The sequence below is a fragment of the Protopterus annectens genome, chromosome 5.part1 (genome assembly GCF_019279795.1).
Source record: "Protopterus annectens isolate FY-2018-M chromosome 5.part1, PAN1.0, whole genome shotgun sequence".
Taxonomy (NCBI): Eukaryota; Metazoa; Chordata; order Ceratodontiformes; family Protopteridae; genus Protopterus; species Protopterus annectens.
Window position 1 is genome coordinate 557,952,110 of NC_056736.1, and position 16,459 is coordinate 557,968,568.

Genomic DNA, 16,459 nt, shown 5'->3' on the forward strand with positions numbered 1-16,459 from the left:
AAACAGGCATCACTCTCACACTTGCAGCAACTCAAACCCATGTTTCCCCTAGATTTCTTATTTTACCTTCCCTTTTTTTTTTTCCTCAGGTATTTAGGACTGTATCAAAATTATTTTACAGGGCTTATTATAAAATGGGACTATCTTAACGGGTGACCCTAACAAAATAATCTTAACAAGTAATCCTACCCATACTTAACTAAAAAATAAAACCTTGTTGACAAGATTCAATTAAATTAAAAAAAATTTATTTTTCATCCTACCTGAACCAGATGAGACTCCGTTTCCCCTTTTCGTTCAGAAACTGTCCCTCAGACAGGGATCAGAGAGCGGCCGGCCTCTTTTCAACGACAAATCAGTCGGAAGGCTTTCAATCGTGGGAATCTTAACATGAGAAACCCTCACCTGCACAGGTTTTTCGGTCTCTCTGTCGGTCTGATCTGTATCTTCGTAGAGGTTTCCGGTCCGAAGGACCAAAATGTCAGAAGAAAAAAATCAAACGAGTCGCATCTGCCTCAGGTGATGAATTTTCCTTTATTAACAGCTAACCAGATTACACAGCATGTTGGCCAAGATGTCCGGTCTGGACTGATCTGATCTCCTCTGATCTGATCAACTTGTTTACTGACATCAACTTTTATACTGCAAGCAAAACAACTTTTTGTTACATTTCTGACCGATGACAGTTGGCTATGAAAAACATATAGGATAAACATGTTTATCACAAATTACCTCAAACCCACAGCTAGTACAGAATGTTCAAGAAGTACAAAATGTTCAGTTCAACAACGGTAGCTCAAATTTTCCAGGACACACAGCCTGCCCCAGTAAATTAACTCTTACTCGGCCGTGCGTCCTTATCCCAGGCTTTACTGAGCTATAACCAAATCTCTTTATTCTGAAATGCAGAAAACAGATATCATTCAGGTTCATAAGCAATGCTGCATTTTGTTCACAGATGAGGCCCATCTTTGATAGGCATATCCCAACAAATAACATGTTCACTTTGCAAGAACAGGAAAAAGACAAAACAGTATCTTTTAAAACTTTTTCTCTTAACACACAGCAGCACTCTGAATTGGTAATGACTGGCTCCTATTCAGAAGCACAGGAAACTCCTGGACTCTTACTATATTTATGTGAAGGCAAACATGCTGAAGATCCACAGAGTACATCCATTCACTTGCCCTGAGGCAGGGTAGAACTGATTGCACTGTGTCCATTCTGAATCTGGTCTTTCTTCCATATGTGTTCAGAAGGTTGAGGTCCAAAAATGGGCCTGGAGTCCTTAGTTTGCTTCAAAACCACAAGAACTTAGAATAAAATCCTGACCCAGTCTGCTCTGGTGGGACCTCTTGGATGGCTCTTTTAGTGAGAACAGAAACTGTCTCATAATGCAGCCTCTGCCTGGTAGAGTGAGGCATCTGATAATGGATTGTGAGGCTGAGGAAAGGATTTCCAAAAATGGTATGCAACAGCTTGATATCGTCCTTCTTACCTATTTGTCTCAGAAAATGGCATGTCACAAGGCTGACAGAGAGAAGGCCTACCACCAACTGCTTCCAGAGTGGAGCAGTCAGGGAGTCCAATAGGGATTCCTGGGTCTCTTGTTAGAGAAGGGCCTGCAGTATCCCCGAATCTACAGACCAATTCTACCACTGGGCCTGTGTCTGCTGAAGGGACTAGTTCTGCTGCGGTCATCCGTCTGAAGGGGAATCAAACTGACATCTAGAATTTCCACATCAGGGAGAAAGAGGACCTTTTTGGGTCCTATTACAAGACTGCTGGGGTGCCTTGATCTTGACTCCAACTGCTGAGGAAGTCTTATAGTCTTACTCACTCTTTTGCATTTTTTCTTTCGCAGATGGGCCAAAGAATATGAAATGGAGCATTTGTGAAGGATGCTTTAACGATGTCTGCAAAGAAAGCATACATGAAGCCAGGGATTGCACCTTACGGCTAAAAATGTCCCTGCTGCTCAGTCCGTTCCATCTGTCGCATTATGTATTAGTTGAATGAACAGGTTCATAATGCTGGACATGGCAAAACAAAGTAGTCTGAAGTTGCTTCTTTAATTCCAGCATCAGTGTTTTTTTTTCGGAGTAGATTATGTTTGCTGGGCAAATCCCTCTGAAATCTCTTTATGTGTGTGTGGCATAGTTCACAGTCTAGCGAGAAGGTGCCCAAAGCCTACAACCTCTTCCAGAGTCTCTCCTTCACCCTGGCTTCTTTACTGGGGGGGATGGATACAGGTACAATATCACTGTTGCAGCAGCCACTAAAACAGTACTTTCTGGAGTCTACTGCAAGTGATGTGGCCCAGTGCCGTTTCCCTTTTGGGGGTGAAGGATCTTGTCCAGTTTATGCGGGACTACCTTGTAGGTGTCAGGCTCCAGACAAAACCTCCTAGCCTAAGTCAAGTAACTTTGGCTGGACTGGCTAGCCAAGACAGACATCATTCCATAGGCTGAGTAAGTACTGTCTGAGATCTAATATGGAAGATCTCAACAAGCCAATTTCCCCCCTGGTTCACCAGTACTAAATTTTCACTAAATGAGGAGGTCTTCCAGAGGAACTGTGGGGAACCCTTTCTAAACTCCAAGCCAGTACCAGTGGGAGGGGACTGAGACAGGGAGTCTAGGGCTTTCCTCTTACACACGTTCTTTTTTTTTTGGGAAGACCAGGGGATGTCACCCAACTCTCCATAGGACTGTATCGGCTTTTCAGCAGTTGGTTTGAAGCCAATGGAGCAGCTCTGATCAGTGATGTCTGAAGAGAATAACACGAGAATAAAGACAGGCCATAGAGTGGAACTGCAAAATGGGGGTACCTGTGGATCCCTCTCTCAGGAAAAAGAAATGATCCTTCCCAACACTTGAAAGCCCAAACCAAGATCAATCAAATATAAACGGACAGCTCCAGATGGCAGCTTCAACCTTCCCTTTGAAGCAGACACTGTTGCCAGAAGGACCCCTAAACCTGAGAAGGATGCATATACTGATAAGGGAATCAGCACTAAATATTCAAAAACAGACATCTCTACCATCACCAACAAAGTCCTGAGCAACAGCCCAGCTAATGGAGCCCAAGGGACTAACCCAAATAGTCAGAACTGAGACTCAATCAGATCCAACAAAGCTGGAGATGAATGAGTCTGAAGAAAATTGCCCAGGACAGAAGAAACATGGAGGGTTCGCCTCAAGGCCATAGGACCCTGAAGGAACAATGTTTTTGAAGTAACCAGAGTCAAAAGGTGGACCAGTGAGGGAACAAGACTCATAAGTATTTGGATGGATCCAACTGCCTTTGGAGTCGAAGGCTAATGAATGACCCCCATCTCTATCAGACATTTTTATATACATATTTTATATATATATATATATATATATATATATATATATATATATATATATATAAAACACCTTTATTTAAATTATCACTTTAGACATAACACGCACACAGATAAATAGAAATAAAACAAACCATATTAACATTTTCCTTCCATCTGCATACATTACACATGCATTCTCCTCCTGTGTAAAATCTTACAATGTGCAAATGTAACTACTGTTTATGTATACATGTAAATATGAATGCCTCCACAGAATTTGGGTATTACCCACTTGGACTTCCACGGTAAACAAAGACATATAAATTACATATGTTTTCTTTCTTTATAACTGTCATTCAGTCCAATATTACATAAATTGCTCAATTCCACCCTTCCCTTAAATTTTACTCCTCCTCAACATTATTTTGCAAGTACTGTTCTCAAAATATCCATGTTTTATTTTATGTAACATCACTATCTGCATCTTGACAAATGTCTGCATCAGATCTAAATCAGCTTTCAATGTACTCCTTTAAGACTTGAAGGATCATGTGGAAACAGCCGGTGAAGGTCCAGATCCGGGTGTAGAACCTTTTTTGGCTCAGGAGCCACATACCATACAGTTCAGGCAAGGTTGGGGGGGCAGTCACGTTACCATGTCTAACATATATCTGCCCATTTAAAACAGTTTGTTATAAAACATACAGAAGGCCAGACAAAATGCTTTAGTGGGATGAATTGTGGACCTATGGCTACCTGTCGCACACCCCTTGTGTAGATAAAGGGCACTCCATCTTGTCTGAAGAATTGTGGATGGTGATGTGATGCATGAGCTCTGTATACGGAGGATGTTTGCAGGTAGGACTTAGGCCCTATGTTCCTCAAACCTTCAGAAAAGGAGTCGGAGCCAAGGAATTATTGGGTCACATTTTCAGGTTCATCTCTGCATTTGATGGTTTGTCTGAAGTCTTTATATGTTTGCAGACTTCTGGATCTGGCGGCAGGAGGCCTTTCAAAATCATCTTATTCCTCCTGCCTGCCAAGGCATTGCTTCAGCAGTGCACCAACTACTAATATAACAATCTAAATCATTATGAAAATATCTACGAAATTTTCTTTACAACACTTAGGAGAAAACAGCACACTACTAAAATATGCAACACTCTACTACCCAAGTACCTATGTAAACAGCTATGCAAAGATGCAAGTTAATATTGATGGGAAGGAGTGGAATCAATGGCAGTAAAAAGCCAAGAGGAAAGCAGCTCAAAGGCAGATTAATATCAGCAAGCAAGAAGGTCAAGGTTAGACACTACATGAAAAACACACACTCTTAACAACAAGCTACTGCTAACAAAAGAATGATATATCTAAGTGAAAATAAGTAAAAAAAATAAGGTAAAGCACTTAGTTGCAAGTGATCATGCTTATCACTACAATGGCAGCAAACAAGATCTGAAGTAACTAGTGGTAAGGGTGCATTAATGGAAGGGAAATTCTTAGAGGGGCTCAAGGCTGGAGCACTAATACTGCAGAGTCCGATACAAGTGACTTGAGGACCCATGGGGTCAAATCAGATGGACTAAACAAACAGGATCATCACTTTCTGCAGCAAAGTAGAACTGTAGATAGTAGGAAGGAGAGAGCAGCCTTTGCTGAGTGTCACACAGACATCCTCAGTGTTGTGGAAAAACAGTTCCACATCGTGAGTAGACAACTCTGGAAGTCCAGTCAGAAAAATGAACGTCCACCTGCTGCTAGCAGTACTGCTTATGATGAACATTATGAGTTACTCCTTAAAGGATACCCAGTCCTTGCAAATCATTAAACTCCTACAAATAAGGCCCTGCAGTTCAGATATTATGAGAAGCAAGGACAGCCACCAAAAAATAAATGCATCAAAAGACAAAACTTCAAATTACTACCCAGGTGACTCTTATTGATTAGTGTTAAGGGTGTCTGAGGATGGGCTTGAATGGCCAAAACAGATCATCACCTTTGGGTGGAGAAATGTTGTTTGTTCTATGGCAATGGCAACACCTGGTGGTGGCTAGGTGTGATTTCAGCTTATTAAAAAAATGCTAGCATTGGATGTGTTGAATAGGGAGTGCTCTGCTGAGCTGGGGAAATAGGAGGTATGTGTGGGAACATGTACACCTCTGCATGCTTCCTCTCTCTAACCATATAGTTTTTGATGAGCCTGCAAAGTGGCAGGCCATTCCACAAGTAAGCTGGCTTGCTCCTTATTACCCCATCTTTTGTCACTGGAGGAATGGATGGTCATAACTCAGCCCTAGCAGGAGCAAATGGGCTGTAGAGTTCTCACCTAGCCTGTAAATCCCCTGCGCTCACTGCTGGAATGAATGGGACAAATGGGTGTAAACAGTGGAGTCTTCAGGCAGGGAGTTTGGGAGGATTAAAAATAAAAGATGAACTTCTAATGCCAGCAAATCAACCTCTTTAAAAGAGGAAAGGCAGACTTGTCAGTCACAGTTCAAGTCGCCTGGAGGAAAAATCATTCTTCAATGTCCTACAAAGATAAGTAATTCCTTCTTTATAGAATTGTTTAACAACTGGTGCTGGGACAGTTATACCCTTCACAAGGTCAGGCTGTGCAAAGAAGCTTAAAATTATACCTTGATCATGCAATAATTATGGTGCAAATTAAACAGATGTCTAAGATGAGTCAGGGTCACCTTGCAAAGTAAACTGAGGCCATATAGGACACCTCTACACCTAGATGCAGAACTTCGTTACCAGACATACTACGTCTAGTAGAAGGCTATCTAACAGCTTTAATTCACCTTTACTTAGAGATCCAGTTGTAGCAGAGGATCTAGGAGAACATATGATCAAACAGACTATTTTAGACTGGATACTCATAAACAAAGTTAACATCACATATAAAGTAGGAACTATGCCTGATGACCTCAGTGATCATTGCTTAACCTATATTACAAGAGAGAAGACTGACTATCTACACCTCCCTAATATAAGAAAAGTACGTTCTACCAAACACTTTAAAACTGGCCTATTTCAAAACGAACTCAGAGCTTGTAACTGGAACCCCTTAAAAATACTTCCACTTAACGAAGCAGTATTATTCTTTAATTCTACTTTTCTTTCCATTTTGAATAAACATGCTCCTGAGCGTACCATTAGAATGAGGTCAAATACAGCCCCATGGCTCTCAAATGAAACTAAGAAACTAATCCTCTCTAAAAACAAGGTTTGGGCCAAATGGAGATGCCATAGAATCAGCTCTGATTTCCTCCATTTTCGCCAACTTAGAAACCTTACCAAAAAAGCTATAATCACTGACAAAAGAAAGTTCTACTGTGAACTACAAGAAACCCATTTTAATAAACCAAAACAATTTTGGTCCTCAATCAATAGACTCCTATCACCAGGAACAGCCAAAACTCCCTCCCCACTAAATGCTGACCCAGACACCCCTCACCAAACTGCAAATGCTTTTAACTCTTTCTTTACTGAAACCATTCAATCTCTTGCTAGTCAACTGAACACTAATAACTTCTACCCTCCAAACAATCTAGTAGACTCTTCTTACAACTTCTCTCTACAACCTATCTCTACCTCTTTCATCTATAGACTTATCTTCAAACTGAAACCCTGTACCGCCTCTGCTGACAAACTCCCTTCCCTTTTTCTGCAAAAGGCAGCCAAAGAAATTGCATACCCAATAACTATACTCATAAATAGGACCATCCAAGAAGGAACCATCCCTGACATCTGGAAAGTCTCTCATATTATCCCACTACACAAAGGCGGTAACTCTATTGACTACTCTAACTTTAGACCAATTGCACTTCTCTCACCTTTAGCAAAGATTATGGAGAAATGCATTCATCAGCAACTTGTACAGTATCTCTCCCTACACAATATTATAGCTAACTGTCAACATGGTTTTAGACCCCACCATAGCACCACCACTGCCCTCCTTTCCTTTGTTGATACTATTAACAGCAATCGCAATAATAACCTTTTCTCTTCTGCTCTATTCATTGACCTCTCAAAAGCTTTTGACATGGTTAACCACTCTTCTTTAATTAACATTCTTGAATCCCTCTCATTTGATAAACTTACCATAAAATGGTTTAGTTCATATCTCAGCAACAGACAACAAGCCGTTCTTTGGGACAACCACATCTCCTCCTTACTGCCCATTTCTATTGGAGTCCCTCAGGGCTCTATTCTTGGCCCACTTCTCTTCTCCCTCTATATTAATGATCTCCACTCTGTAATTCCTCAAGCCACCTGCATTCAATATGCTGACGACTCCACTATTATTTGTTCAGCATCCTCCTCTCCTGACCTAACCTCACTAACCCAAAATATCTTCAACACAGTAGAAACATGGTTTACTAGACGATACCTCCTCCTCAATGCTAAAAAAACTAAACTTCTCCTCTTCACCCCCACCACTCGTACCTCCCCATTACATTTCACCATCCTGTCAAACAACAACACTGTCATCTCTCCAGACTCTACGACTAAACTGCTAGGCATAACCATTGATAACAATCTCTCTTTTGAGCAACACATCAACACCACCATCAAATCAGTAAACAGAAAGATTGGATCCTTATACCATATTAAACCATTTCTCACCCCATCTGCTTGAGCTACTATTGCCCACTCCCATCTCATATCCTCTCTCTTTTACACCTCTCCTATCTTCACTAACCTCAACAAAACTAACCTAAACAAACTAGCAACTTGCTACAATAACATTGCCCGCTTCGCCACTGGTAACCCTTTCAGAACCCATCACTGCCTTAATTTGAAACTTCTAGGCTGGCTAGAACTACAAAACTATCTTATAATCTCACAACTTATTATTGCCCACAAAATTCTGTACCAACCTGATAACACCCCTATTCTATCACAGCTTTTACTCCCTTATAACAATCTTACCTCCCTTCGTTCTTTTTCTAAACTCTTGACCAAACCCATAAAAGCTCACAACTTGGCTGGTGACTCTTTATTCACTAATACTGTAGGCCGAGTATGGAATTTGCTACCTAGGGACATATCTCTAATCACATCCCTACCACTCTTCAAACAACAAATCAAACTGTACTTCCAAAATCACTGGCTTTGTTCATGTAGTACACCTGACTGACTTCTCTCCCCCCCCTCTCCCGACCTTTAACCCTACTTTGTGCTCAATACCTAGCAATTACCTTTTCTTTTCCCTTGTAGTCCTTCTATGCTCTGACCTATTTCTCTCACCTCTCCCATCTCCTCTTGTTTCTCTTTTTTCATTTCTTCTCTCATTTCTTGACTACTGTCTCTTCCCTCTCTTTTTACCTTACACTTTTCCTCCTCCTTCTCTACCCATTTGTACTTTTTTCTTATTATAGTAGGAGCCTTATGGCATAGCCTGTTTGTATTAAGTAAGAAGCTTTGAAACTGACCTAACTCTAGTCATGACTTTTATTGATGGTGCGCCTTAATTTTTGTTAATTTTATCACCAATTTTTATTATTATTACCAATTTTTTATTACTATTTTTTTCTTATTTTTATTCTATGTGTCTATTAACAATATGTTTCATTGTTATGTTTTATGTGGAGCTTTTCTCCCCGGGCCTCTACTGAAAATGGAAATATATCCAGCTAGACTAGCCCGGTCAACAAATGTAAAATAAATAAATATGTGCCTGCACCTGTGGAGTCTAAGGGCCTGAAACTACACCTCTTCTGGCCAACACAGGATAACAAGGATGACTTTTGGTCTTCTCCAAATTTTAACAGTAGAACTAAATCAGACAGAAGGACATAAAAGCATACAAGAATCATTAAGCACACTGCACAGACTTGAAAAACATTTCGCTAGCACTGCTGCACAAATTCAGCAAAATAATCCAAACATGACCACCAACAGGAAGCATAATCTGACACTACACACCTAAAAGTGGGCTCATTATCACAAGCACTTCAGATACCTTCAACATAAAAGTACAGTTAATCTAAATATTTTCATACTAAGTGAACAAGAATACAAGGCTTACCTGACATCTACACATTTTTGAAAATCTGAAAATGTGAATGTCCTTGCATCCAGTTCTGTTGCTGCAACAAAAATGCAGACTCCACAAAATTTACTTCGTATTTCAGATTCCTAAATGCAAAAAAAAAATAAAAAAAGAATGGGGCAAAAAGGTTTGGAGAAGTAAAAGTCATCACTATACAGATGAGAAACAAGCTGAGCAGCCAGTACAGAAAACATATACAGTGCCATTCCAAACTTACTAAACCAAAACTCAAAACTTCTAAAAGTACAGCCTGCAACACTGCCATAATGGGATACAGCCCTGACTATGGTCCAGGCAACCAGAGTTTAAATTAAGCTCGTGTGCTTGGTTCACTCAGGGAGCATGGGAATATCTACCCTGGGGGGACTTTTTACCCTTGGTGAAGGCCTGGTCTCAAAGAAATCATCAGGTTGGGTGTGGAAGAGGACTGGCGGGGCATGGGGCATATCCTCAGACCACATCTCACTGCCCACCAAGCCTAAAACCATACACAATGTGAGGAAGTTGGGAGGGGCTAGAGCTAAAAGGAAAAGCCTCAACAAGAGCTGCAGTGTGGCAGCTTGTTACCTAATCCATCTTGCTCTACAAAGCCTAGATAGCTTTACCTCCAACATCATGCATTTAAAGTTCACGACCTCCAACTGCAGAAGCTCCATCAACATGAGGTCTCTTCCCAGTTAGGTTAAACTGGAGAGACGCTGAGTTGTGGCAACTGCAGAAACTAAATTATTGGGTGCAGGCACTGGGAAAACCTAAAGTCAGCAGCACGGAAACAAATAAAAGTTCATCATTAATGGGACTAGAGTTATCATACCACATATACAGTTTCTGTTAAACTGTTAGCTTGGTGTAAACTTCATGGACAGAAACATTCAAGAAGCATTTGCTCAAGAACACCTCCAGTGTCACCTAAAAAGTACAGTTGTGTACACTTACAATAAATGTTCAAGTGTATTCACTGTTGCAGTCATCACACTTGGGTTATCCTGCCAGGGTTAGCCCTCAGTCGGCCCGAATACCAGAGGCTTAGTAGTACTGCGTCGGTTGCTGTCACTCCAGGACTGATGTCAGTAGTATAAAATCTGGCAGCCGACGCCATTACATCAGTTTTTTTTGCCCCAACTGTCAGGAACCCCCACATAGGGAGCTAGGTTTTGGTGGAAGAACACCACCAGCAGAAAGTAAATATCAAAAATTCCCTGTAAGGAGAGAGAGAGGGAAAGAGAGGGAGAGAGGGAAAGAGAGAGAGGGGGAGGAAGAGAGAGAGAGAGAGAGAGAGGGAAAGAGGGGGGGGGAAGAGAGGGAAAGAGAGGGAGAGAGGAAGAGAGAGAGAGAGGAAGAGAGAAGAGAGAGAGGAGAGAGAGAGAGGAAGAGAGAGGAAGAGAGAGAGAGAGGAAGAGAGAGAGAGAGAGAGAGAGAGAGAGAGAGAGAGAGAGAGAGAGAGAGAGAGAGAGGAGAGAGAGAGAGGAAGAGAGAGAGAGAGGAAGAGAGAGAGACAAGAGGGATGGAGGGTGGGAAACCAGAAAGTACAGTTGTGTACACTTACCATAAATGTAGATGTTTGAGTGTATTCACTGTTGCAGTCATTACATTTGGGCAATCTGCTGGCAGGTTGCCCTGATTAACAAAGTCTTGGGTCCTGCGTCGGCTACTGTCCCTTCTTCCATGGCGTCAGGGGTATAAAACATGCAGCCGACGACATTACATCAGTTTTTCATGTCCCAGATGTCAGCTCCCCCCCAAATGGAGAGCAAAAAAAAAAAAAAATTATATATATACATACACACACACACACACACACACACACACACACACACACACACACACACACGCATATAATTTAAAACACAAACAATATACCTCTAAACAAAAGCAAATACACCCAAAAAGGCTTTTAAGCATAGTAAAAGAAAGGAGAGGTATAGTAAGAGAAAAACAGGGAGCTGGAGGGTGGGTAACCAGGACTGCAACAGTGAATACACTCGAACATCTACATTTATGGTAAGTGTACACAACTGTACTATGTTCTTCATGTTTCACTGTTGCAGTCATTACATGTGGGTAGAATCACAAAGCTATGGTGGGGAGGATGGATTTATACAGCAATAGGAGCAGCTATAAGACCCTGCAGGACAGCAGTGGCAAAGCCAGCTCTGGATTTAAAGAAGAGAGGTAAATGGTAAAGTTTGGTGAACGTATGAACTGAGCTCCAGGTAGCAGCTTCTAGAATGTCTCGGGTAGGAACCCCTCTGAGAAAGGCTGCAGAAGTAGATGCAGCCCTGGTGGAATGGGACCTGATCCCCTTGGGGATAGGTCTACTATGGTGCATATAGCAGAAACGAATATAATGGCTTATCCATTTGGAAATAGTCTGCTTTCAAATAGCCTTTCCCTCTGCCCCTGCAGCAAATGCCACCAACAGTTGTTCAGATTTTCTTAGAGATTTTATTTTAAGTAGAATCTAAGTTGTCTGTGTACATCCAATGAATGCAGAATCCACTTACCCTTGTTCTGTGAATTGGGGAAGAAAGTTGGCAGATGAATGGTCTGATTAAGAGCCACACTGGATACCACCTTCTACATGAAAGATGAGTTGGTCCTAAGAGCCACCCTGTCCGGATAAAAAATAATGAAAGGCACCACTGCCATAAGAGCCTGTAATTCTGAAATACTTCTAGCTGAAGAGACTCCTAAAAGGAAAGCTGTTTTCTGGGAGAGAAATTTTTAGGTCTGCAGTAGCAGCTGGTTCAAAAGGAGGGAGAGTGAGTTTTTCTAAAACAAAATTGAGGTCCCATGCAGGAGTTGGTGCTCTCCTGGGAGGTCTTACATTTTTTGCCCCTCTGAGATACTGCTTTAGCAGAGGATGAGAGAAGAGGGGAGGATGTTCTTCATGTTTCACTGTTGCAGTCATTACATTTGGGTAATCTGCTGGCAAGTTGCCCTCAGTCGGCCTCATTAACAAAGTCTTTGGTCCTACATCGGTTGCTGTCCCTTCTTCCATGATGTCAGGTCGTCAGGGGTATAAAACATGCAGCCGATGCCATTACATCAGTCTTTCTTGCCGTGCAGTGCCCGAAGCAAAAGCAGTTCGCAAGTGCCGTTCGGCAGACTCCTGAAATTTTCGTTTTCAACTAAAAGCTAAGTACCCCGTTGGGGAAACTTTTTCTTGCTCCTTTCCGATGTCAGTAAAAGTTAATAATTGCATTACTTGTGGGAAGCAAATACCTCATAAGGATTTTCATTTGTACTGCATTCCTTGCCTAGGCCCTGACCACAACGTGCCTTGCTGTCAAGTTCTGTGCTAAATTTAATCAACGCACGATTAAACGTAGGTATATTTTTGCTTCTAAATATTTTGGCTCAAGATTTAACTATCCAAAAGTGTCGTCTGTTAGCAATCCGACTACCGGAATACCTTAAACAACGCAAAGAAAACGACAGACAGACAGTCGATGTCCAAAACCGACAATAATGCTTCTCCTAAGCCAGTCGCTGGTTCCCAGTGAGGCACTTTCTCAGCCCCTGATACCCGCTACTTCTGATTCGCAGCCCTCTACTGAGACCCATTCAGAGTCCGGTATGCTGCAAGATGCTTCAATAATGGAACCCGATGATGTCTCTACCTTAGATGGGTCCGGAGCCGCTGTGCAGGCACTGGCTTCGGAGGGTGATTTCAGGCCTACAGATTTGTATATTAGACCGGTGCCATCTTCAAAACTAAGGTCAAATTCTAAACCTATGTCTAAAAAAATGACGCCTGGGCCACATGTGCAGGCCCCTATGCCTAAAAAACAAATGATCAAAATGGCTGAAGATTTAATTACTTTGATCAGGGGTAGCCAACCCCCTCCTTCTAAGAGGCCTAGGCAAGACATTGATTATGAATCTCCTGAATAGGATTCTATTTCTTCTGACTCTTAGAACAGGATTTGTCTTTTCCTACTTAGGAGGACTCTGATGCAGAGGATTCCATCCCTTCTGCCTCTCCTCCTGAGGATTTTTCTTTTGGGGAAACTTTACATGCCTTAAAGGAACATTTCCACTGGGAAAGTCAGGATTTTTCTGAATCTAAAAAGAGACTTAGGGATTTTCTTCTACTTCCACAGCATAGTCCTTTGGCTATACCTCCTGTTCTAGACATTGTTGATGATGTATTTTCAGAATCTAGTATGACTCCTGATTCTCTGCCTCCGGCTCCTTGTAAGCCAGACAGATACTACAGGGTTCCTGACTCCCACAAATTCCTTTTCAAAAAAACCCTATTGCTGATCCTGAAACCATTTCTCAGGGTCCCAAGGGCATTAAGACCTCTACTGCCAAAAATCCTACCACTTCTGATAGAGACTCCAGGGCGCTGGGTAGATGGGGTAAGAAGGTTTACACGTCTGCAACCTTGGCAACCAGGGCTTTAACCTGTCAATTTCATATGCTTAAATATCAGCAGCATATCATGGGACTACTTAAACAGAAAATGATGTTAATCTCGGACTGTGTGGAAAATAAAGACTTGCAGGATTTATTGCATTCAGCAGAAAAAATTGGAAAATATACTTTGCAATGTGGTTTTGATTCCTTGGAGGCCTCTTGCAGGGCTGCTGTAACTGAATCTGTGCTAAGAAGGCATGCTTGGCTCAAAGAGCAAACTCTGCCTGACCATGTTAAAGTAAAATTGTTGAATGCTCCTTTACAACAGGACCGCCTCTTTGGTAATAAGGCTGAAGTAGTGTTAAAAGAGATGGAAGATAAAGCTAAATCTATGCAAACTGTGAAAGATTTATTACAAGTGCAACCTCCAAGATTTAGTAGGCACTGGCCTACTAAGAACTGGTCCTTTCCAGTCCCCTCGAGAGCCGCTCTAATCAAATCAAGACATTCCAAAGGCTCCAGGTTTCAGTCACAAGGAACTTCTAGAACAAAACAATGGGGTGCCTCCACACCTCCAAATCTGGAGGCAACAAGGCACCTCCCTATGGTAAACAGTCTCAATGATTTCCCCCCAAAGGGGCGGCTAAGAGGTAAGTGCTTGGTGATTGTAGAGGGAAAACTAGGACTTCATGCACGAAACTGGCAACGTATTACTCAGGACAAATGGGTTTTAAATATAGTATCCTAGGGATACAGATTTCACTTCCACACATTGCCAATCCCAAATGGATGGTAAGATCTGCCCCCAAATCAGTGGACAGAGGCCCAGAAACAAGTTCTGTCCCTCATGAACATGGGGGCTATTCAACCAGTACCAGAAGTGGAAAAGGGACAAGACTTCTATTCCAGACTTTTCCTGGTACCCAGAAAAGACAAATCATGGTGTCCAGTTCTGGACCTATCCACTCTAAACACATTTATGGACATTCCAAAATTCAAGACGCTGACTCTTCAACAGTTACTACCTATGCTAGGCAAAGATGCCTGGTTGGTAACTCTAGACTTAAAAGAGGCTTACCTGCATATCCCAATCAGGGAATCTGCAGAAGATACCTCCGCTTCAAAGCAGGCTACTTGCATTACCAGTTATCTGCACTGCCCTTTGGCTTATCTACTGCGACCAGGGTCGTCACAAATTGCCTGGCACCAGAAACCGCATTTTGCAGGCAAAGAAATATTCAAATATATCTCTACCTGGACGATTGTCTAATTCAGGCAGAAAACAAGGACACTCTTCTAAAGCATCTGGCATTTGTAAAAAGGGTTCTAACTTGTCTATGGTACACCATAAACGAAAAGAAATCACAACTGGTACCCTCTCAAAAAATTACATTCCTGGGTGCAAGATTGAATACAACTGCCCGATGACTTACCTTACGCCAGAAAAGCAAATTCAATTGACGATTTACTTCAAACAGGTGGCCACAAAAACCCAGCTATCTGCAAGACAAATTCTGCAAGCCTTGGGGTTCATGGCCTCCTGCATTCTTCTAATTCCATATGCAAGACTGCACATGAGGAAATTTCAGTGGTACTTAAAAAGTTTATGGAATCAACATTGTCACAGCCTGGAAACAATGATTCCTGTTATATCTTGCCTGCAACTAGAGTTCCTATGGTGGGCAGAGGCCTGACACCAAAACAAGGGACTACCATTCACCCCACCCCCTGCCACCCAAACCCTAACAACAGATGCATCAGACTATGCTTGGGGGCTTACATGGCAGTGAAGTGGATTCAGGGTAAATGGAGCCCAAATCAAATGCACCTACATATCAGTCAGAAAGAGATGCTAGCTGTACAGAATGCTCTGACAGCCTTCAAGGACTACCTTCATCCAGGACAACTAATGATTAAAGACAGACAACACCACAGTTATGTAGTACATAAACAAGCAGGGGGTACACATTCATACCCCCTTTGCAGACTAGCTATGGCATTGTGGAACACGGCCTTGACCTATCAGATACAACTACAAGCTCAATTCCTGCCAGGAAAGCTAAATACTCTGGCAGATGAAATAAGCAGAAATTTTATGGACCCACACAAATGGAAATTGGAACAACAAGTTTTCAACATGTTGACACGCAAATGGGAGAACTCAGACATAGATCTTTTTGCCTCACCCCAGAACTATCAGTTGGACATATTCTGCACAAGAATTCATCACAAAAAAGCTTGGAAAGTGGATGCTCTATCATTCAGCTGGAAAAAACTATCAGTCTATACTTTTCCCCCTCTGCCTTTGCTCTCCAAAGTTCTACTAAAAGTCAAACAGGACAAACCAAAAATGATTCTGATTGCTCCAGACTGGCCTCGCCAACACTGGTACCCACTCCTGCGCAATGTGTCACACCTTCCTCCGTGGCACCTGCCTCAGACTCCTTACCCACTGTCTCAGCAGAACTACCAAATTCTGCACACTCCGCTCCAAACTTTGAATTTTGCAGTGTGGCTAATCAACTAATTTCACCCTTGGCATCCCTCAGCAAACCAGTGATGGATGTCATTTTGGAGGCTAGAAGGCCTACTACTAGAAAATCTTATGCTGACAAATGGAAAGGAGGCTGTGCCTGGAACCAATCACAAGGAATAAGCACAGCAATGCCCAATATTCCTCAGATTCTACAATACTTAACTGA

At 42.0% G+C, this 16,459-nt stretch overlaps 1 protein-coding gene across 2 annotated transcripts in view; it reads right to left on the reverse strand.

Moving 5' to 3' along the window:
- The window catches only part of RB1 (RB transcriptional corepressor 1), a 3,440,561-nt gene that overhangs the window by 3,120,577 nt on the left and 303,525 nt on the right, over positions 1-16,459 (reverse strand). For both annotated transcript variants that reach the window (XM_044073175.1, XM_044073174.1), the window contains exon 3: positions 9,369-9,478. In XM_044073175.1, the coding sequence (XP_043929110.1) occupies positions 9,369-9,478 (110 nt within the window). The remainder of the gene's footprint in view (positions 1-9,368; positions 9,479-16,459) is intronic.